The following is a 24,996-nucleotide window of genomic DNA, read 5'->3' as shown; positions in this document are numbered from 1 at the left end:
ACGACGGACAGGGCGCTGTGATCGTTGGCATGTAGCTAACGCTAACGTGGTTGTCATGCCTGCAGCGGCTGTGCAATCACTTTGTCAACAATGCACGTTCGTGCGGTAACTGTTATTATTGCTGCTCCGTTAGTCCATTGTAGATGGTGTATGTTGTCTGTGTCTTCTGGTGTAGCTCCACAGCAAGTAACTAACGTAATGGCAGGACCGCCCCGTGCAACGCACGTTTAGGCTGCATTATGGTCATGTAGTAATTTCAGATCATTTCGGTCCGATTAGGGCAGTGGCTACCCCCCCCCCCCCCCCCCCTTAATCATATTTGAACTGGGGACCCCCCCAATTTTGTTTGACTCCGTTCCACAAGTCAATATTGTGAAAATGGCAGATCTACAAGCTCACAACGCCTCACGTTGAGAGGCGTTGTAAGCTTGTAGATCGGCTATTTTCAACATGTTTGCCTCTCTCTTAAATTATTTGACACTGTGGCCAATGTTTTATAGTATAGTTTGTTGACTACTTTTGTTGCAGTAATGGTCTTTTCCTTTACTTTAGCTTTTTTATTGTCTCCGCCAGGCCGAAAGGGATGGCGCGCGAGTATGTTTTACCCCCTGTCCGTCCGACGGTCTGTGGATAGCTAATCTCCCGCATCATTGGCTTGATCGCAGCGCTACTGTGCACACACACTCCCTGGATGCCAATTCAGAACCTCTGCCCCATTTCTTTCACATGGCCCTGTTATAGTGCCACCAGGAGGCCGCTTCTTGCAAACCACATTTTCTCACAGTACTGCTACATATTTTGTCCTAACATCACGCAAATCGATACACAGTATCTCTATAGTCATTAAAAAAAACACTCTTTCAGATTTTTCATTTCCCATCCTGATTGACTAAAAATGGCTTCCAAAGTTTCCAGGACTGCTCCGTTTTGACCAAAATGCCTCAAATTATGAACACAGCATGCACTTTCCGTGCAACTTCGCACCCACATTCCCACTATGCCCAGCAAGACCTTCCACTTGAGATTTCTCTAATCAGCCTCATGGTGGCGCTATAACAGTCCAATTTGTGTTTTTACCTATACCTGCACCAATCTGTGTACAACTTTGTATGTGCACTCTCTAGAGGTCAAGGAAAAACCTTTCCCCTGCATTTCTCACATCTACCTTTTATAGCTCCACCAGGAGGCCGCCTTATGTACAACATATTTCTTTACATTACTCCTTCCGATTTTAGCTACATTTCACGCAAATCGGTACACATGATCTCTATAGTCATGTGATCAAGACGGATCTGTTTAATCTTTCATATTCCATCCCGATTGGCTAAGATTCACATCTAAAGTTTGCACAAAATGCAGCAAATCATGAATGCCGCGTCCGATTGTGGTCAACTTTGCACGCACATTCACACTATGTTGAGGAACAAGTGCTACCATTTTTACATTGGCCTGTGGGGGGTCCCCACCGACTCTACCTGGCCCTTAGGTGGGCCCCACATAGGCAATTCTATGTGGGGCCGAGGTGGGTCTTAACTGCGATGCCCATGCGGGCTATAAGTCGCTTCTACCTGGCCCTTAGGTGGGCCCCAACTAGCCACGTTTATGTGGGACCAAGGCGGGTCCTAACTGGGTTTGCCCATGCAGGCTTTCACTGGGTTCTACCTGGGCCCTAGGTGTACCCTAACCAACCAGAGTGCAGTGCCCATCGCTCCAAATGTTGTGACGTCAGGGCTCTCAATACTGCACATTGGTGGAGGAGGAGGGCCCGCAGGGCGCCCGCACACATCGCTGAACCAATGGTAGCCCACGGATGTTTCCTCTGGAGATTTAAAATCTGCCCCTCTATGCCACATATCATCCACGCTACAGGGTCTTCACTGACCGAGCCACGGCCCCACTGGCCCTCATGACGCTACGCCACTTATATGCGCTGCCAAGTGGCCGCGGGCGCTACGTGGGCGTGGCGGCGGGCTAGACGCGAGGCCCTGCGTAGCAGGGCCGAGCTTCTAGTTACTGCAATGCAGAAATACTCTGTCACAGGTAAAAGTAGAAAGTACTCATTATGCAGAATGTCCCGTTTCACAAGTATTCAAATAAATATAAAAGTCTTTTGAAAATAGCAGATCTACAAGCTCACAATTCTATCACTATACTTTATCTCTGAAGTAATCTGTTCAAGACGTATCTGTCAGAGATTTCAGATTCCACTCTGATTGGCTACGATTAGCTTTGAAAGTTTGTGGGAGTGGCCCGTTTTGTCCTGAACACAGAGTCTGATTCCTGATGGTTCAAGAGACACAGTTTGAAATGAACCAACATGTTTATTTGTAACGACTCTGACAACATGAAGGGCCAATCATCTCCTCTGTTTTTATCATCCAATCAGGTTCATATGTCCAGTCCAGATCAACCAATGATCTCCTTTGTTCTTCTCGTCCAATCAGGTTCATCTGTACGGCTCTCCAGTAGAACTGCTCCGGATCAGGAACCCCTGGGGAGAGAAGGAATGGACCGGAGCCTGGAGCGATGAGTCAGTACCAATCAGCCAATCACAACCATCCGATTACCAATGAACCAATCACATCCATCAGATTACCAATGAACCAATCACATCCATCAGATTACCAATGAACCAATCACATCCATCAGATTACCAATGAACCAATCACATCCATCCGATTACCAATGAACCAATCACAACCATCCGATTACCAATGAACCAATCACATCCATCCGATTACCACTGAACCAATCACAACCATCCGATTACCAATGAACCAATCACAACCATCCGATTACCACTGAACCAATCACATCCATCAGATTACCAATGAACCAATCACATCCATCCAATTATCAATTAACCAATAACATGCATTAAATTACAGATGAGTCCATATCAATTAACCAATCGCATGTAGACATACTCAATACCAGCCAATCACACACAGTAATACCACACATTATATTTAGTAATTGTTGTAATAGTTTAGCTCAGCTTAGCATGTCAGGTTAGCCTGCATATTATACAAGTGTATAAAGCAGGGGTCTTCAACATGGGGTCCGGGACCCCTAGGGGGTCCTCAGAGTTACTACAGAGGGGTCCGCCAAATCTTTATGCGATAGGAACTTAAAAAAAGAACAAAATGACATGAACCACTTGAACCCTAGCACTGTAGCGCCTCTATTCTACATGAACCACTTGTAGCATCCCTATTCTACTGTAGCGCCTCTATTCTACAGGGAACATTAGCTGAGAAGAGCAGATCTTTGGCTAATGCGTCATCTCTGTCTCAGATAAGGGGTCGTTGACCTGAACAACGTGGAGGACCCCTGGCATAAAGTAACAAATAAAACCAAGAAAACCCTGTGATCTGTGTTGTTGCCGGGCAGATTCATTGATCTATACGAGGAGAAAAGAATGATGTAACCGCCTTAATAATGATAATAATATTATGAACAGTTCCAGAGAGTGGGAAGGAGTTCCAGCAGAGGAGAAATCAGCTCTGTATCATTCAGCTGAAGATGGAGAGTTCTGGTAACACTACACACTACACTACACTACAACACAACACAACACAACACAACACAACACAACACAACACAACACAACACAACACAACACAACACAACACAACAACACAACACAACACAACACAACACAACACAACACAACACAACACAACACAACACACTACAACACAACACAACACAACACAACACAACACACTACCACACAACACACTACCACACAACACAACACAACACAACACAACACAACACAACACAACACAACACACTACAACACAACACAACACAACACAACACAACACAACACAACACAACACACTACCACACAACACAACACAACACAACACAACACAACACAACACAACACAACACAACACAACACAACACAACACAACACAACACAACACAACACACTACAACACAACACAACACAACACAACACAACACAACACAACACAACACAACACACTACAACACAACACAACACAACACAACACAACACAACACACTACAACACACTACAACACAACACAACACAACACAACACAACACAACACAACACAACACAACACAACACAACACAACACACCACACCACACCACACCACACCACACCACACAACCACAAACACCACACACACACCACACACACACACACACACACACACACACACACACACACACACACACACACACACACACACACACACACACACAGTTTAACAATGTATTTATGTCCACACACAGAGACACCAATATTTTAGGTGCAGCTAGAGGTTACATTCATAAACTCATGGATAATGTCCTCATGATACAACACACATGATACAACACACATGATACAACACACATGATACAACACACATGATACAACACACATGATACAACACACATGATACAACACACATGATACAACACACATGATACAACACACATGATACAACACACATGATACAACACACATGATACAACACACATGATACTACACACATGATACAACACACATGATACAACACACATGATACAACACACATGATACAACACACATGATACAACACACATGATACAACACACATGATACAACACACATGATACTACACACATGATACAACACACATGATACAACACACATGATACAACACACATGATACAACACACATGATACAACACACATGATACAACACACATGATACTACACACATGATACAACACACATGATACAACACACATGATACAACACACATGATACAACACACATGATACAACACACATGATACAACACACATGATACAACACACATGATACAACACACATGATACAACACACATGATACTACACACATGATACAACACACATGATACAACACACATGATACAACACACATGATACAACACACATGATACTACACACATGATACAACACACATGATACTACACACATGATACAACACACATGATACAACACACATGATACAACACACATGATACTACACACATGATACAACACACATGATACAACACACACATGTCATCAGAGACAGAACAATACTTTAACAGTCTTTCTGCCTGGTCTTTGGGCATCTCTCTCAAGTTGTTCAAAACCCTCCAACAACCAGTCTGTGGGTAATCTATGTCCTAGTCTGGATCACCAGAGGAAACAGAGCTCTTAGTCGTACTCTGCTGCTGCTTGGTGTTAAAGCGCTCTCTGTAGTTGTTCTCATGGGTCTGGAGGTCCACCTGGCCGTTAGGTAGCGTGGGCTGTTGGTAGATTCTACCGGTGAGAAATGTCTTCTTCTATGTAAGATACATTGTCCACAGAAGTTGCAAAATGCATCCACTGCACATTGACGATGGTGTTTTTTTATGTTTTAGGATGGCCTATGAGGACTTATTTAATAGTAATAATAATAATAATATGTTTTAGGATGGCCTATGAGGACTTCCTGCGTAAATTCTCTAAAGTGGAGATCTGTAACCTGACACCGGACACTCTGAGCAGCGACCTGATTGGCCGCTGGAACTACTACCAGTTTGAGGGGGCGTGGCGAGTGGGCTCGACGGCGGGAGGCTGCCGCAACAACCCAGGTTCAAATCCCTACAGTATCATTATATTATACCAAACAATACAATATACACAGACCCAGATCCTTTATTATTATGATTATTATTATTAATAATGTCTCCTCCATGCAGCCACGTTCTGCTCCAACCCTCAGTTCCTGCTGCGTCTGGAGGAAGAGGATGATGACTCTCATGATGAAGATCCAGGCTGCAGCATCCTGGTGGGTCTGATGCAGAAAGACGCTCGACGAGAGAAACGCTTCGGACGAGACCTGAACACTATCGGGTTCACTGTCTACCAGGTGACCTGCATCATGCTCCAACAACAGTACTCACTAACCACTAACCACCTAACACCTAACCACTAACCACCTAACCACTAACCACTAACACCTAACCACTAACCACTAACCACTAACACCTACCCACTAACCACTAACCACTAACCACCTAACACCTACCCACTAACCACTAACCACTAACCACTAACACCTAACCACTAACCACTAACACCTAACCACTAACCACTAACACCTAACCACTAACCACTAACCACTAACACCTACCCACTAACCACTAACCACTAACCACCTAACACCTAACCACTAACCACCTAACCACTATCCACCTAACCACTAACCACTAACACCTAACCACTAACCACTAACACCTAACCACTAACCACTAACCACTAACCACTAACCACTAACCACCTAACACCTAACCACTAACCACCTAACCACTAACCACTAACACCTAACCACTAACCACTAACCACTAACACCTACCCACTAACCACTAACCACTAACCACCTAACACCTAACCACTAACCACCTAACCACTAACCACTATCCACTAACCACCTAACAGACGAGACCTGAACACCATCAGGTTCACTGTCTACCAGGTGACCTGCATCATGCTCCAACAACAACCAACCAGCATCCAACAGTACTCACTAACACCAACCAGCATCCAACAGTACTCACCAACACCAACCAGCATCCAACAGTACTCACTAACACCAACCAGCATCCAACAGTACTCACCAACACCAACCAGCATCCAACAGTACTCACCAACACCAACCAGCATCCAACAGTACTCACCAATACCAACCAGCATCCAACAGTACTCACCAACACCAACCAGCATCCAACAGTACTCACCAACACCAACCAACCAGCATCCAACAGTACTCACCAACACCAACCAGCATCCAACAGTACTCACTAACACCAACCAGCATCCAACAGTACTCACCAACACTAACCAGCATCCAACAGTACTCACTAACACCAACCAACATCCTACTGGACTCACTAACACCAACCAACATCCAACAGTACTCACTAACACCAACCAACATCCAACAGTACTCACTAACACCAACCAGCATCCAACAGTACTCACTAACACCAACCAGTCCTACTGTACTCACTAACACCAACCAGCATCCAACAGTACTCACTAACACCAACCAGCATCCAACAGTACTCACTAACACCAACCAGCATCCAACAGTACTCACTAACACCAACCAGCATCCAACAGTACTCACTAACACCAACCAGCATCCAACAGTACTCACTAACACCAACCAGCATCCAACAGTACTCACTAACACCAACCAGCATCCAACAGTACTCACTAACACCAACCAGCATCCAACAGTACTCACCAACACCAACCAGCATCCAACAGTACTCACTAACACCAACCAGCATCCAACAGTACTCACCAACACCAACCAGCATCCAACAGTACTCACCAACACCAACCAGCATCCAACAGTACTCACCAATACCAACCAGCATCCAACAGTACTCACCAACACCAACCAGCATCCAACAGTACTCACCAACACCAACCAACCAGCATCCAACAGTACTCACCAACACCAACCAGCATCCAACAGTACTCACTAACACCAACCAGCATCCAACAGTACTCACCAACACTAACCAGCATCCAACAGTACTCACTAACACCAACCAACATCCTACTGGACTCACTAACACCAACCAACATCCAACAGTACTCACTAACACCAACCAACATCCAACAGTACTCACTAACACCAACCAGCATCCAACAGTACTCACTAACACCAACCAGTCCTACTGTACTCACTAACACCAACCAGCATCCAACAGTACTCACTAACACCAACCAGCATCCAACAGTACTCACTAACACCAACCAGCATCCAAAAGTACTCACTAACACCAACCAGCATCCAACAGTACTCACCAACACCAACCAGCATCCAACAGTACTCACCAACACCAACCAGCATCCAACAGTACTCACTAACACCAACCAGCATCCAACAGTACTCACCAACACCAACCAGCATCCAACAGTACTCACCAACACCAACCAGCATCCAACAGTACTCACCAACACCAACCAGCATCCAACAGTACTCACCAACACCAACCAGCATCCAACAGTACTCACCAACACCAACCAGCATCCAACAGTACTCACCAACACCAACCAACATCCTACTGGACTCACTAACACCAACCAACATCCAACAGTACTCACTAACACCAACCAACATCCTACTGGACTCACTAACACCAACCAACATCCAACAGTACTCACTAACACCAACCAGCATCCAACAGTACTCACCAACACCAACCAGCATCCAACAGTACTCACTAACACCAACCAGCATCCAACAGTACTCACCAACACCAACCAGCATCCAACAGTACTCACTAACACCAACCAGCATCCAACAGTACTCACCAACACCAACCAGCATCCAACAGTACTCACCAACACCAACCAGCATCCAACAGTACTCACCAACACCAACCAGCATCCAACAGTACTCACCAACACCAACCAGCATCCAACAGTACTCACCAACACCAACCAGCATCCAACAGTACTCACCAACACCAACCAACATCCTACTGGACTCACTAACACCAACCAACATCCAACAGTACTCACTAACACCAACCAACATCCTACTGGACTCACTAACACCAACCAACATCCAACAGTACTCACTAACACCAACCAGCATCCAACAGTACTCACTAACACCAACCAGTCCTACTGTACTCACTAACACCAACCAGCATCCAACAGTACTCACCAACACCAACCAGCATCCAACAGTACTCACCAACACCAACCAGCATCCAACAGTACTCACTAACACCAACCACCATCCAACAGTACTCACCAACACCAACCAGCATCCAACAGTACTCACTAACACCAACCAGCATCCAACAGTACTCACTAACACCAACCAGCATCCAACAGTACTCACTAACACCAACCAGCATCCAACAGTACTCACTAACACCAACCAGCATCCAACAGTACTCACCAACACCAACCAGCATCCAACAGTACTCACTAACACCAACCAACATCCTACTGGACTCACTAACACCAACCAGCATCCAACAGTACTCACCAACACCAACCAGCATCCAACAGTACTCACCAACACCAACCAGCATCCAACAGTACTCACTAACACCAACCAGCATCCTACTGGACTCACTAACACCAACCAGCATCCAACAGTACTCACTAACACCAACCAGCATCCAACAGTACTCATTAACACCAACCAGTCCTACTGTACTCACTAACACCAACCAGCATCCAACAGTACTCACTAACACCAACCAGCATCCAACAGTACTCACTAACACCAACCAGCATCCAACAGTACTCACCAACACCAACCAGCATCCAACAGTACTCACTAACACCAACCACCATCCAACAGTACTCACCAACACCAACCAGCATCCAACAGTACTCACTAACACCAACCAGCATCCAACAGTACTCACTAACACCAACCACCATCCAACAGTACTCACCAACACCAACCACCATCCAACAGTACTCATTAACACCAACCAACATCCTACTGGACTCACTAACACCAACCAGCATCCAACAGTACTCACTAACACCAACCAGCATCCAACAGTACTCATTAACACCAACCAGTCCTACTGTACTCACTAACACCAACCAGCATCCAACAGTACTCACTAACACCAACCAGCATCCAACAGTACTCACTAACACCAACCAGCATCCAACAGTACTCACCAACACCAACCAGCATCCAACAGTACTCACTAACACCAACCACCATCCAACAGTACTCACCAACACCAACCAGCATCCAACAGTACTCACTAACACCAACCAGCATCCAACAGTACTCACCAACCAGCATCCAACAGTACTCACTAACACCAACCAGCATCCAACAGTACTCACCAACACCAACCAGCATCCAACAGTACTCACCAACACCAACCAGCATCCAACAGTACTCACCAACACCAACCAGCATCCAACAGTACTCACCAACACCAACCAACCAGCATCCAACAGTACTCACCAACACCAACCAGCATCCAACAGTACTCACTAACACCAACCAGCATCCAACAGTACTCACCAACACCAACCAGCATCCAACAGTACTCACTAACACCAACCAGTCCTACTGGACTCACTAACACCAACCAGCATCCAACAGTACTCACCAACACCAACCAGCATCCAACAGTACTCACCAACACCAACCAGCATCCAACAGTACTCACCAACACCAACCAGCATCCAACAGTACTCACTAACACCAACCAGCATCCAACAGTACTCACCAACCAGCATCCAACAGTACTCACTAACACCAACCAGCATCCAACAGTACTCACCAACACCAACCAGCATCCAACAGTACTCACCAATACCAACCAGCATCCAACAGTACTCACCAACACCAACCAGCATCCAACAGTACTCACCAACACCAACCAACCATCATCCAACAGTACTCACCAACACCAACCAGCATCCAACAGTACTCACTAACACCAACCAGCATCCAACAGTACTCACCAACACTAACCAGCATCCAACAGTACTCACTAACACCAACCAACATCCTACTGGACTCACTAACACCAACCAGCATCCAACAGTACTCACTAACACCAACCAACATCCAACAGTACTCACTAACACCAACCAACATCCAACAGTACTCACTAACACCAACCAGCATCCAACAGTACTCACTAACACCAACCAGTCCTACTGTACTCACTAACACCAACCAGCATCCAACAGTACTCACTAACACCAACCAGCATCCAACAGTACTCACTAACACCAACCAGCATCCAACAGTACTCACTAACACCAACCAGCATCCAACAGTACTCACCAACACCAACCAGCATCCAACAGTACTCACCAACACCAACCAGCATCCAACAGTACTCACTAACACCAACCAGCATCCAACAGTACTCACTAACACCAACCAGCATCCAACAGTACTCACCAACACCAACCAGCATCCAACAGTACTCACTAACACCAACCAGCATCCAACAGTACTCACCAACACCAACCAGCATCCAACAGTACTCACCAACACCAACCAGCATCCAACAGTACTCACCAACACCAACCAACATCCTACTGGACTCACTAACACCAACCAACATCCAACAGTACTCACTAACACCAACCAACATCCTACTGGACTCACTAACACCAACCAACATCCAACAGTACTCACTAACACCAACCAGCATCCAACAGTACTCACTAACACCAACCAGTCCTACTGTACTCACTAACACCAACCAGCATCCAACAGTACTCACCAACACCAACCAGCATCCAACAGTACTCACTAACACCAACCAGCATCCAACAGTACTCACCAACACCAACCAGCATCCAACAGTACTCACTAACACCAACCACCATCCAACAGTACTCACCAACACCAACCAGCATCCAACAGTACTCACTAACACCAACCAGCATCCAACAGTACTCACTAACACCAACCAGCATCCAACAGTACTCACTAACACCAACCAGCATCCAACAGTACTCACTAACACCAACCAGCATCCAACAGTACTCACTAACACCAACCAGCATCCAACAGTACTCACCAACACCAACCAGCATCCAACAGTACTCACTAACACCAACCAACATCCTACTGGACTCACTAACACCAACCAGCATCCAACAGTACTCACCAACACCAACCAGCATCCAACAGTACTCACCAACACCAACCAGCATCCAACAGTACTCACTAACACCAACCAGCATCCTACTGGACTCACTAACACCAACCAGCATCCAACAGTACTCACTAACACCAACCAGCATCCAACAGTACTCATTAACACCAACCAGTCCTACTGTACTCACTAACACCAACCAGCATCCAACAGTACTCACTAACACCAACCAGCATCCAACAGTACTCACTAACACCAACCAGCATCCAACAGTACTCACCAACACCAACCAGCATCCAACAGTACTCACTAACACCAACCACCATCCAACAGTACTCACCAACACCAACCAGCATCCAACAGTACTCACTAACACCAACCAGCATCCAACAGTACTCACCAACCAGCATCCAACAGTACTCACTAACACCAACCAGCATCCAACAGTACTCACCAACACCAACCAGCATCCAACAGTACTCACCAACACCAACCAGCATCCAACAGTACTCACCAACACCAACCAGCATCCAACAGTACTCACTAACACCAACCAACCAGCATCCAACAGTACTCACCAACACCAACCAGCATCCAACAGTACTCACTAACACCAACCAGCATCCAACAGTACTCACTAACACCAACCAGCATCCAACAGTACTCACTAACACCAACCAGTCCTACTGTACTCACTAACACCAACCAACATCCTACTGGACTCACTAACACCAACCAGCATCCAACAGTACTCACTAACACCAACCAGCATCCAACAGTACTCACCAACACCAACCAGCATCCAACAGTACTCACCAACACCAACCAGTCCTACTGGACTCACTAACACCAACCAGCAGATTGTATAATTCATAACTAGATGTCAGTGATTTTAATAATAATAATTATTCATTAACCTTTTGTTTAATTAACTCTTTCTGTTCTTTTCCTCAGGTTCCTGATGAGGTGTGTCATATCACACACCACACGCACACGCACGTGCACACGCACGCGCACGCGCACGCACACACACACACACACACACACACACACACACACACACACACACACACACACACACACACACACACACACACACACACACACACACACACACACACACACACATGATGTGATATACACACATGCACCTTACATTATAGCACATTAGGCACATTAAAGACACGCCTCTTCCTGTGATGTCATCAGTATAAAGGGCGGAGCAACATCCACCTGGGTCCTGATGTTCTGCTGAGACAAACATCTGTCGCCCGGAGCAACACCTTCACCAACATGAGAGAGGTCAGAGGTCACGGACTGATTGATTGATTGATTGAATACTGTATTATTACTGTATTATTATTCAATTACCATTATTAACACATTCGGTGCCAGAATGTTATAATAACAGATTACGTTCGGTGCCAGAAATCTCACCGTTGAGCTGCGCGGCGCTGTTTAATCTGTAGCCTCCACGACGAGCAATCCATGTGAAACAAAGCATGAGTGCATTTTGCACGATGGTCCTGGCTAACGCCTGGAACGATAACATCTTTACCGTGGGTCACAATGGCGCAGCGATCGCCAATACTTTTCCCCAACGTAAAAAGTTTGGGAGTTATAGGGGTTTTAGAGAAGGAGAACAGAAGCGGATGGGAGCCATGTTTTTTGGCACAGTGATCTATAAGGCCCTTCCGTCTCAGAATCACTGTGGGTGATTCCAGAGCTGCTCCAGCCCCTCCCGTGTGGAAAAAACGAAAAAAACATTAAGACTGAAAACACGGTTCAGACCGCGTTCGGCACCGAAGCGCTAGTCTGTGAAAACACGGTTCAGACCGTGTTTGGCACCCGATGTGTTAACAGTACAGGTAGAACAATCAAAGATTATGGTAAAAGGATAACACAAAACCCTCAGGGAGCTTGTTTCCATAGTGGTTCATTGTACTCAATTCATCAGTAATATAATACAATACCTGTCTGTCTGTCTGTCTGTCTGTCTGTCTGTCTGTCTGTCTGTCTGTCTGTCTGTCTGTCTGCTAGGTGTGCGACAGGTTTAAACTTCCTCCAGGAGAATACGTCGTCATCCCGTCGACCTTTGAACCTCATCGTAAAGGCAGCTTCCTGTTGAGAGTGTTCTCTGAGAAACAGGCCAATGGCAGGTAAGAGAGTACTTATACTTATAGAGTACTTATACTCCTCCTGTTGAGAGTGTTCTCTGAGAAACAGGCCAGTGGCAGGTAAGAGAGTACTTATAATCTACTGCTATTACACGGCTTGGTTCTCTTGCAACACGCTGACATCTAGTGGATGAAAGATGACATTGCACACGTTTTCTGTTGCAGTCCCATGGAAGAGGATGTTACTGCAAATGTGGACGAGGTACCTGTCTGTCTGTCTGTCTGTCTGCCTGTCTGCCTGTCTGTCTGTCTGTCTGTCTGTCTGTCTGTCTGTCTGATATAAACTATGCAAAGGACAGTGAATGAACGGTCTCTTGAATTTGTCTTTGCAGCCTGACATTATTTTGTGTCTCTTTGTGTGTGTGTGTGTGTGTGTGTGTGTGTGTGTGTGTGTGTGTGTGTGTGTGTGTGTGTGTGTGTGTGTGTGTGTGTGTGTGTGTGTGTGTGTGTGTGTGTGTTTGTTTAGCCTGACATTGGAGAGAAGGACGTGGATCCACATTTTCAACATCTCTTCAAGCAGATCGCTGGAAACGTGACTAATTTACTCATTATTAATCTACTAATTATCCTCCACTTTTAATTAACCATGTAGTGTCTTTTCAAAGAGACTTGCTTGACGTATTCTCTTGTACCAGGACTATTATTATTATTATTATATTTAGGGCCCGAGCAGAGCACTGCACCAGCTGAAATAGAGCACCCAGGTCTGACCTCATTTACACCATTGGTTCTCAAAGTGGGGTACGGGGACCCCCAGGGGTACTTGAGGCGGTTCCAGGGGGTCCCCAGCTAAATGATGGATAGGAACCAAATGGACCCTTATGGGTCTGTAACTCTGAGAGTGTACAAATGGAACCAAATGGACCCTAACGGGTCCATTTGGTTCCATTTGTACACTCTCAGAGTTAAATTAACATTGATTTTATAATATAAATTGGGGTCCCAGAGGTATAAATACCATTAAATGGGGGTCCGTAGCATAATGCATGTCAAACTGTGGGTCCATGACATTAAAATGGTTGAGAATCACTGCTAGAAAGCTGTATAAACCTTCTCTTATTGGGGTCCCTGGCTTATCTTTTCAAATGGGGGTCCGCGGGCTAATAAGTGTCAATCTGGGGGTCCTTGACATGAAAAAGTTTGAGAACCACTGATTTGCACATCCTATACCTGGTTTGTGGTTTCCCCCCGTTCTGAATCCCCATAGACGTGTTTAATATCACGTCAAATAAGAACTGTGTTCCAAAAATAAACTAATGACTCGGCGGTTTGATTCTTGGATGGATTATCAGACTTCATAATTGTGTTACTTAGCCCCGCCCCCTATTCTGATTTGTCAATATTTCATATTTTCTATGTTTTGCCGTAACTTTTGAACAATTCGTCTCAATGGACTCTGTGGAAAATGTATTTAGCTCTGCTCCCTGTTCTGATTGGTCGATATTTGCCCCTAACGTGGACAGAGGTGCGAGGTGCTCATCACTGCTTGCAGCTTTAATTATTATTATTATTTTTATTATTCAGGACTCAGAGATCTCAGCCGTGGAGCTGCAGCAGATTCTCAACAAAGTCGTCACTCAGAGTAAGACCACACACACACACACACACACACACACACACACACACACACACACACACACACACACACACACACACACACACACACACACACACACACACACACACACACACACACACACACTTCCATATATAGTGGAAGTCTTGCTCAGGGACACCTCGACACGTTGTTGGGGCCGGGAATCGAACCTGTGACCTTCTGCTTCCCAGGCTGGCTCTGTAACCACTTAGCCACTCACATGGAATAACATGGGAAACATGTTTCATGAAATCCAATGTAATAACAACTGTTCTTTCTTTCTTTCTTTCTTTCTTTCTTTCTTTCTTTCTTTCTTTCTTTCTCCGTTCTTTCTTTCTTTCTCCTAGGATCTGACATCAGAACGGATGGGTTCAGTCTCCAGACCTGTAGACACATCATCAGCCTTCTGGACGTATCCTTTGACTCAATCCATCCATCCATCCATCCATCCATCCATCCATCCATCCATCCATCCATCCATCCATCCATCATCCATCCATCATCCATCCATGATCAGTTTATTGTAATAACAGCTGATCTATTAGATCAGTAATCTCTATTCAGAGCTCCTGTTACGTGTATAGTTAGGAATGTTAGGAATGTTAGGAATGTTAGGAATGTTATATCCCGGATGGAACATTTTTTCTCTGGGCGACACACAGTCGTAACGTGTGTGTGTGTGTGTGTGTGTGTGTGTGTGTGTGTGTGTGTGTGTGTGTGTGTGTGTGTGTGTGTGTGTGTGTGTGTGTGTGTGTGTGTGTGTGTGTGTGTGTGTGTGTGTGTGCGTGCGTGCGTGCACAACAGTGTTCATTTTGACAGCAAATTCTGATTTAGTCTTAGTCTTTTGAATAACATACCATTTAGTCTTAGTCTCATTTTAGTCTTCTGAAATTGTTTAGCCTTAGTCTTAGTCGACAAAATGAACACTGGTAAAATACACAACACCTGGTGTAGTCTGTAGAACCTCTGAATGACATCATATTGTAGTCTGTAGAACCTCTGAATGACATCATATTGTAGTCTGTAGAACCTCTGAATGACATCATATTGTAGTCTGTAGAACCTCTGAATGACATCATATTGTAGTCTGTAGAACCTCTGAATGACATCATATTGTAGTCTGTAGAACCTCTGAATGACATCATATTGTAGTCTGTAGAACCTCTGAATGACATCATATTGTAGTCCTGGTGCACAAACAGTGGGACAAGCGATCATAAGGATATACATGTGTTTTATGGCCAGTTGAAAAGGTAAGAGAAGCCTCTCTGATGAGAGAGAAGACCACGGGTCTTCAACGTTTTCAGGCCAAGGACCCCCTAGCTGAGAGAGAGATGAAGCAGGGACCCCCTACTCTATATTGTATAAAATTGCGTTTCAGATTAAAGTTTTTTTTTACTTAGTCTGCTCTTTTCTCCCTCTACACCTATAGCCTCTTTGCCAAAAATAGCAGATCTAATGTCCCCCCTCAGAAAAGGAATTCTAGGGTTCAAGTGGTTAATGTAAAGAAAACTAAATCATATCACACAAAGATTTGGCGGACCCCCTATAGTAACTCTGAGGACCCCCTGTTGAAGACCCTTGGTATATTCACATGCTGCTGCATGAGAAGAGGCCGACCCGGTTGGAATGTTTGTTGTCTGGGCGATGCGCACACATAGCCTGTGTGTTTACAAACCATCAGACATGACGTCATAATGAATGTACCTGATGACAGGTAAAATAAATACAAACATTGCTGTGAGCTGTTGAAGGGTAAAATAAATACAAACATTGCTGTGAGCTGTTGAAGGGTAAAATAAATACAAACATTGCTGTGAGCTGTTGAAGGGTAAAATAAATACAAACATTGCTGTGAGCTGTTGAAGGGTAAAATAAATACAAACATTGCTGTGAGCTGTTGAAGGGTAAAATAAATACAAACATTGCTGTGAGCTGTTGAAGGGTAAAATAAATACAAACATTGCTGTGACCTGTTGAAGGGTAAAATAAATACAAACATTGCTGACAGTGGGCGAACACAGCTAGACATACATCTGGAAGTGAATGAGTTAAGATAATCAATAGTTTATCAGCTTCTAGTTGACAGAACCTTGACTCAGAGATCACAGAGAGATGGATCAGCTAAGCTGGGTCTGGTGGAGTTTCATGCTCTGTGGACCAAGATCCAACAATACCTGGTAAGATACACAACACCTGGTGTGGATGACATCATATTGTAGTCCATAGAACCTCTGAATGACATCATATTGTAGTCCGAGCGGAACCAAACTTGTTCAGCTCTCCTAGTGAAGTATGTAGTATGATTAGTCGTTTTCTTGCCTTCCTAATGCACCTATTGTGTTACTGTGTGTTGTGTTGTGTTGTGTTGTGTTGTGTTGTGTTGTGTTGTGTTATTTTTGTGTTGTTGTAGGAAGTGTTTAAGAGTCACGACTCGGACAACTCTGGAACTATGAGCAGTCATGAGATGAGAGCAGCCCTGGCTGAAGCTGGTGGGTTCATAAAATTATGTTTAATTATGGTTTAATTACATTATAATGATATGAGAGCAGCCCTATCTGAAGCCCTGTCTTATCCCAGTTCAAATGATTATTTTGAGGGCTTGTGGCCTGAACAGTTTTAGAATCACTTCCTTACAATAACTTTATTATGAAACAAATAATGATATAAAGGAAGAGAATGTGAAATGTTGTGATGATGATGATGATGATGGTGTCATCTGTCAATCACTCAGGTTTCCAGGTCAACAGTGATGTCATCCAGGAGATCGTTGGCCGCTATGCCGACGCCCAGTACGCAATCGACTTCGACTGTTTCATTGGCTGCCTGATCCGAGTGGAGATGCTGTTTAGTGAGTAGATCACACTCTGACCACACCCACATCTTATAGGCCACACCCATAAAGAGATGATGCATCTTATAGACCACACCCACATCGTATGGACCACACCCCATAAAGAGATGATGCATCTTATAGACCACACCCATAAAGAGATGATGCATCTTATAGACCACACCCATAAAGAGATGATGCATGTTATAGACCACACCCATAAAGAAATTATGTCGCATTCTGCCTCCACACAGAAATCTTTAAAACTCTCGACAAGAACAACAGCGGCAAGATCCAACTGGACATCCAGCAGGTACAAACATCATTATTATTATTATTATTATTATTACTGGACCATCCCCGTCGGGGGATATGAGCTCCCAAAGCATGTGCAGTGTGTGTTATGTGCACAGACGGTATATCCCGTCGCCACGTCGTGGAGCCGTCAGAGAACACACACACACACACACACACACACACACACACACACACACACACACACACACACACACACACACACACACACACACACACAAACACCCGCTCATAAACAGTTCCAACAGCCGGAGCCGTCCCCCGTCGCAAACACACATGCACACACACACACACACACACACACACACACACACACACACACACACACACACACACACACACACACACACACACACACACCGCGGTACATTGTCATGCGGCCAGATTTTTCATATTTAATTGATTAATTGGTTGTTTATATTTCATTGATTAATTGATTGATTGTTTATATTTCAGTGGTTGTGTTTGGCCATCAACTGAGACTTCACTGACCGTCTGCCAACCAACCAGATCCATCACATCACATCACATCACATCACATCACATCACATCACATCACATCACATCACATCACATCACATCACATCACATCACATCACATCACATCACATCACATCACATCACATCACATCACATCACATCACATCACACCACACCACACCACACCACACCACACCACACCACACCACACCACACCACACCACACCACACCACACCACATCACATCAGATCAAATAAAGTTTCATTGATTATGGAACATTATGTTATTGTTGTTGTGTATATTTAATTTGTTTGTGTTTCTATTTTGACTTTTTTTTTTATAATTCAATGTTAAAATGTGTTTGGCCGGTTAGTGGTTAGTTTGTATTTCTAGTAGTTTTCATCAGTGGTGTAAAGCAGGGGTCTTCAACAGGGGGTCTGGGATCCCTATGGGGTCCTCAGAGTTACTACAGGGGGTCTGGGACCCTTAGGGGGTCCTCAGAGTTACTACAGGGGGTCTGGGACCCCTAGGGGGTCCTCAGAGTTACTAACGGGGGGTCACCCAATAGGAACTTAAAAAAAAAAAAAGATAATACAAATATATTAACCACTTGAGCCCTAACAACACTATACGTTGTGAGCTTGTAGATTTGCTATTTTCTGCAAATATGAAATCTATGAAAATAGACTTTTGCAAAGTCAGCCAATCACATTACAGCTAGTGTCATCACCACTAGCTGTAATGTGATTGGCTGACTTTGCAAATTCAGGACTGTGATTGGCTAGCGAAACACATGACACATGTGCAGCCCTATGAATAGCAGTATGGACTTAAAAAAACACTTTTATGTTTTTTTTAAGTGAATCACTTCCATCACTGTGATGACCACTGTGACCACACCGCCCACTTCACACTGGGTGTGATTTTTTTTAACGTAAAGCATTTGAGTACTTCTTCCACCACTGGTTTTTACTAGTTTAGTTAGTGAGTATTTGTCAGCGGTGGTGAGACTCAAGAATGATCAGGAAATGTTGTGTGTAATTAAAAAAAACGAATTAAAAAACATGACATTTTAAAACTAAAATGTACTATTTACATACATCTCAAGACTGTAGGTCAACATGTATTCACAGTTCAAACTGTTACAGCTGGAACATTGTCAGATCTAATATAATACTAATAATAATATTGAACATTGTCAGTTCTAATATAATACTAATAATAATATTGAACATTGTCAGATCTAATATAATACTAATAATAATATTGAACATTGTCAGATCTAATATAATACTAATAATAATATTGAACATTGTCAGTTCTAATATAATACTAATAATAATATTGAACATTGTCAGATCTAATATAATACTAATAATAATATTGAACATTGTCAGATCTAATATAATACTAATAATAATATTGAACATTGTCAGATCTAATATAATACTAATGATAATATTGAACATTGTCAGATCTAATATAATACTAATAATAATATTGAACATGGTCAGATCTAATATAATACTAATAATAATATTGAACATTGTCAGATCTAATATAATACTAATAATAATATTGAACATTGTCAGATCTAATATAATACTAATGATAATATTGAACATTGTCAGATCTAATATAATACTAATAATAATATTGAACATTGTCAGATCTAATATAATACTAATAATAATATTGAACATTGTCAGATCTAATATAATACTAATAATAATATTGAACATTGTCAGATCTAATATTCACCCAAAATACTTTCTTATGTAGAAACGTTGACAGAAATAAATACCAGATATTCCAGTTCATGTTCAAACCTGGTGAAGCGCTTCAATAAGGTAAAGCAGCGCCCTCCAGTGGATAAACTGTGTACCTGCTCTTCCTCAGCTCCAGTGTAAAGCATCCGGTCTGATGAATGAATTTCACAATAAAAGTATTGGTGAATAAAACAACACAAACATGGTTTGTAGATGAAATAATAACATGTTGTGAGCTTGTAGATCTGCTAATTCTTTTTATCAAACATCCCGGGTTCATAAGTGGTTAAAGTGATTTTGATTCTATATTAACTCATTCAGCATGGGGACCCCCTGGAACCCCCTCAAGGACCCCTGGGGGTCCCCGGACCACACTTTGAGAACCACTGGTTGTTCAGTACAGTTTCTCTCCCCCCGCGCGCGTGTGCGCACTCTCTCTCTCTCTCTCACACACACACACACACACACACACACACACACACACACACACACACACACACACACACACACATGTTTCACAACAACTGTCACTGACACACAATGAAAAGATCTGAACCACTCCTTATCCCTGAGAGGGGGGGGGGGGGGAGAGAGAGAGAGAGAGAGAGAGAGAGAGAGAGAGAGAGAGAGAGAGAGAGAGAGAGAGGGGGGGGGGGGGGGGGGGGGAGAGAGAGAGAGAGAGAGAGAGAGACGCATTGTGAGCTTGTAGATCTGCCGTTTGTTTTCAAAGCATTTTAATACATTTTAGACGTAATGATAACTTGTGAAATGGGACATTCTACTTTTAGTACCTTTGGTACTGACTTTTACTTGTAACAGAGTATATCTACGCTGCAGTATTGATACTTTTACTTAAAGTACTTATTAAAGTAGCCTAAAACATGTGAGTATATCCTACTTTTTCCACCACTGAGTGACAGACAGACAGACAGACAGACAGACAGACAGACAGACAGACAGACAGACAGACAGACAGACAGACAGACAGACAGACAGTCCATAGCGTGAGAAGAAGTTCTCCTTAACGCTATGAGACTCTGCATTCTTTCTCCTCACATCCTGTATCTCAGCCTCTAGTCTTTAGTTAAAATAAAACATAGTCTTTTCTCTACTCACTAAAACAAAGAGAGTTTAATGGAGTCTAAAACCTATTCTACTCAGTGGCCCCGCCCCCTCCCCACCTCACGTCTAAAACACACTTTATGATCAGAAAATATTATATTTCACCGGAAGGAAAACATGTTTTTGGTTGCTCCACTGCGCCCCCTACAGGTCTGGTCAATGGAATTTTTCACCTGACCAGATTCTCCCTTCCAGTGAAATATAATATTTTCTGATCATAAAGTGTGTTTTAGACGTGAGGTGGGGAGGGGGCGGGGCCACTGAGTAGAATAGGTTTTAGACTCCATTAAACTCTCTTTGTTTTAGTGAGTAGAGAAAAGACTATGTTTTATTTTAACTAAAGACTAGAGGCTGAGATACAGGATGTGAGGAGAAAGAACAGACAGTAACATAGTAACCATAACTCTATGGACCAGAGCTAGGGGGCGGGGCAGCCCTGAAACATGACTGTCTGTCATATCACAGTCATGGAACCACTTTGTTCCTGGTTTGAGAATGTTTTACATTTACAACCCGTAAATCTACATAAATGTTTATGTTTTAAATATAAAGTGCTGGCCCTACGGCCAAAAATATAACAAGTTAAAACGCCCAGGTTTAAGTACCCGTATCTTCCGTTTTCTTTCAATAAAAAGCATTTTAATCTGATTGGTGGTAATTTTCTCCGAATCTTCTCCATAAGCTTTCAACTACGCGCCCCTATCGTTTTAATGGTGTATTGCACGCTGATACATTACACAAAAATAAGAAAACTTATTTAAATGGCTGCCAAGCGGATTTAAAAAGCATTTTATCGAACAAAACGGAAGATACGGGTACTTAGACCCAGGCGCTTTAACTTGTAACATCCATGGCCATAAGGTCACTACTTTATATTGTAAATATGAACGTTTATGTAGATGTACGGGTTATAAATGTAAAACATTCTCAAAGCAGGAACAAGTTGCGACGTGACGCTCGAGACAGACGAGCGTCATGTGAACCATGGGGGCGGGGCTGAGCAGGGCGGAGCCTACAGCTGTTTGTCAGACAGACAGACAGAAAAACTTTTTCCAAACATTTTTCCTTCTCCTGCGTTTTTATAGACTTCCGAGGGACTCGAACCAGCGACCGACCCGACCCGCTGTACCAAGACAGAACCGTTTGTTTGTAAACACACATCTGTGTAAAGTAAACATCTAATCGGGACTCGAACCTCCTCCATCATCATGTCTGGAGTCGCGTCCACTCTGGCCAGGAAGCGGGCTCTGGCCGCGGGGTTCGGATCCAACGCCAAGGCGGTGAAGTATCTGAACCAGGACTACATGGTCCTCAGGCAGCAGGCCCTGGCATCTGGACAGATGTTCACTGACCCCACCTTCCCCGCCCTGCCCGAGAGCCTGGGCTTCAACGAGCTGGGGAGGGGGTCCGCCAAGACCAGGGGGGTCGTGTGGAAGAGACCTACGGTATTTATCATTTATTATGATTATGGTTATGATGATGATTATTATTATTATTATTATTAAACATAATATGATGATTATTATGATTTTTGAGGGTCCCAGATGATTATCTTAACCCATTGAGACCTGAAGCCGATTCTACATGTCTCCTAAATCTCAACAGTTTTCTGAAAAACGTTTGTTTCTATATCAGTGGTGCTCAATCTTTTTCATGTCAAGGACCCCCAAAATTATATGTATTTGGCGGCGGACCCCCATCAAAATATTTTGTTCCAGGGACCCCCCAGAAGCAAACATTTGAGTTAAAAATGTTCGCTTTAAAAATATATATATTCAGAAGATTTGCAAACATTTTCACGATTTTTCAAAAATAGCAGATCTACAAGCTCGTAGCGCGGCACTCAGCTTGTAGATCTGCTATTTTTGAAAAATCGAGCTATCTGCTATTTTTGAATAGCCCAAAGTGTAAAATAATGCTTTTTGGCTCAAATCTAAAAATGACAGTAGTAGAAGTTTATACAGTGTCAATGTAATGACTTTTAAGACCTTTTTAATAATAATAAGACCATTACTGCATCACAATTAATGAACAAACTGTACCATTAAAAAATAAGTCAAATCTAAGAAAGAGGCAACATTTTTGAAAATAGCAGATCTACAAGCTCACTATATTCACAATATTTATCTGTGGAACCGAGTCAAACTAAATGTAATCCTCAACTCCTACAATACCAGGTGCTTGTCAGGTTGGGGGGTCCCCATTTCAAATATGATTATTATGGGGGGTCCCCAGTTCAAATATGATTCTTTTTGAGGGTCCACAGTTTAAATATGATTATTTTGGAGGGTCCACAGTTCAAATATGATTATTATGGGGGGTCCACAGTTCAAATATGATTATTATGGGGGGTCCACAGTTCAAATATGATTATTATGGGGGTCTAGTGCTGCTAGATTCATATCAGATGAAGTTATGCAATAGCACCACGTTTGGAGGCGGGGTCTGTTTGGAGGCGGGGTCTGTTTGGAGGCGGGGTCTGTTTGGTGTTTCATATGAAATCACAGTTTGAGTCATTATGGGCGTCGCCCACATGAGAGAGTTTGACCTCATTTGAACTGGAAACGCATATTTGTTTTTCAGACTCAGGGACCCCTTAGCTGAGAGACAGATGAAGCAGGGACCCCTTAGCTGAGAGACAGATGAAGCAGGGACCCCTTAGCTGAGAGACAGATGAAGCAGGGACCCCTTAGCTGAGAGACAGATGAAGCAGGGACCCCTTAGCTGAGAGACAGATAAAGCAGGGACCCCTTAGCTGAGAGACAGATGAAGCAGGGACCCCTTAGCTGAGAGACAGATGAAGCAGGGACCCCCACTACATATTGTATAACATTGTGTTGCAGATTAAACAGATAGATTCATAGACAGTCAGCTCTATCATCAGTGATGTATTTATTTGACACATTATCTTTCTATTGGACCATTTCCATGGCTCCCCCCCCCCAGTGCCGCTTACTATGTCTGGGAGGAACATTCACCGCAAATAGCAGATCTACAAGCTCTCAACGTCTTGCGCTGCGAGGTGTTGTGTGAACTTGTAGATCTG

The 24,996-nt window shown here is 43.7% G+C and overlaps 2 protein-coding genes across 4 annotated transcripts in view; both read left to right on the top strand.

The window, feature by feature from the left end:
• Positions 1–19,255, top strand: part of LOC311035607 (calpain-2 catalytic subunit-like) — a 24,900-nt gene extending 5,645 nt beyond the window's left edge. The window contains exons 7-22 of one of the 3 annotated variants that reach the window (XM_084043907.1): positions 2,445–2,530; positions 3,464–3,538; positions 5,454–5,614; positions 5,723–5,892; positions 12,611–12,622; positions 12,866–12,958; positions 13,697–13,815; positions 13,999–14,035; positions 14,300–14,365; positions 15,358–15,415; positions 15,778–15,842; positions 17,542–17,610; positions 17,844–17,922; positions 18,165–18,281; positions 18,518–18,576; positions 19,035–19,255. In XM_084043907.1, coding sequence (XP_083900033.1) covers positions 2,445–2,530; positions 3,464–3,538; positions 5,454–5,614; positions 5,723–5,892; positions 12,611–12,622; positions 12,866–12,958; positions 13,697–13,815; positions 13,999–14,035; positions 14,300–14,365; positions 15,358–15,415; positions 15,778–15,842; positions 17,542–17,610; positions 17,844–17,922; positions 18,165–18,281; positions 18,518–18,576; positions 19,035–19,058 — 1,290 coding nt within the window. In that variant the 3' untranslated portion in view covers positions 19,059–19,255. The remainder of the gene's footprint in view (positions 1–2,444; positions 2,531–3,463; positions 3,539–5,453; positions 5,615–5,722; positions 5,893–12,610; positions 12,623–12,865; positions 12,959–13,696; positions 13,816–13,998; positions 14,036–14,299; positions 14,366–15,357; positions 15,416–15,777; positions 15,843–17,541; positions 17,611–17,843; positions 17,923–18,164; positions 18,282–18,517; positions 18,577–19,034) is intronic. The other 2 variants (XM_084043909.1, XM_084043908.1) reach the window with 2 other exon arrangements.
• Positions 19,256–22,986: 3,731 nt separating this feature from the next.
• Positions 22,987–24,996, top strand: part of LOC311035623 (calpain-2 catalytic subunit-like) — a 42,878-nt gene continuing 40,868 nt past the window's right edge. The window contains exon 1 of the mRNA XM_084043933.1: positions 22,987–23,395. Coding sequence (XP_083900059.1) covers positions 23,159–23,395 — 237 coding nt within the window. The 5' untranslated portion in view covers positions 22,987–23,158. The remainder of the gene's footprint in view (positions 23,396–24,996) is intronic.

Source organism: Gymnoscopelus microlampas (assembly GCF_963454915.1).
Source record: "Gymnoscopelus microlampas genome assembly, chromosome: 2".
In the NCBI taxonomy this organism is placed as follows: Eukaryota; Metazoa; Chordata; class Actinopteri; order Myctophiformes; family Myctophidae; genus Gymnoscopelus; species Gymnoscopelus microlampas.
Note: the sequence above shows the minus strand (reverse complement) of the source record. Positions and strands in the feature narration are given on the sequence as shown.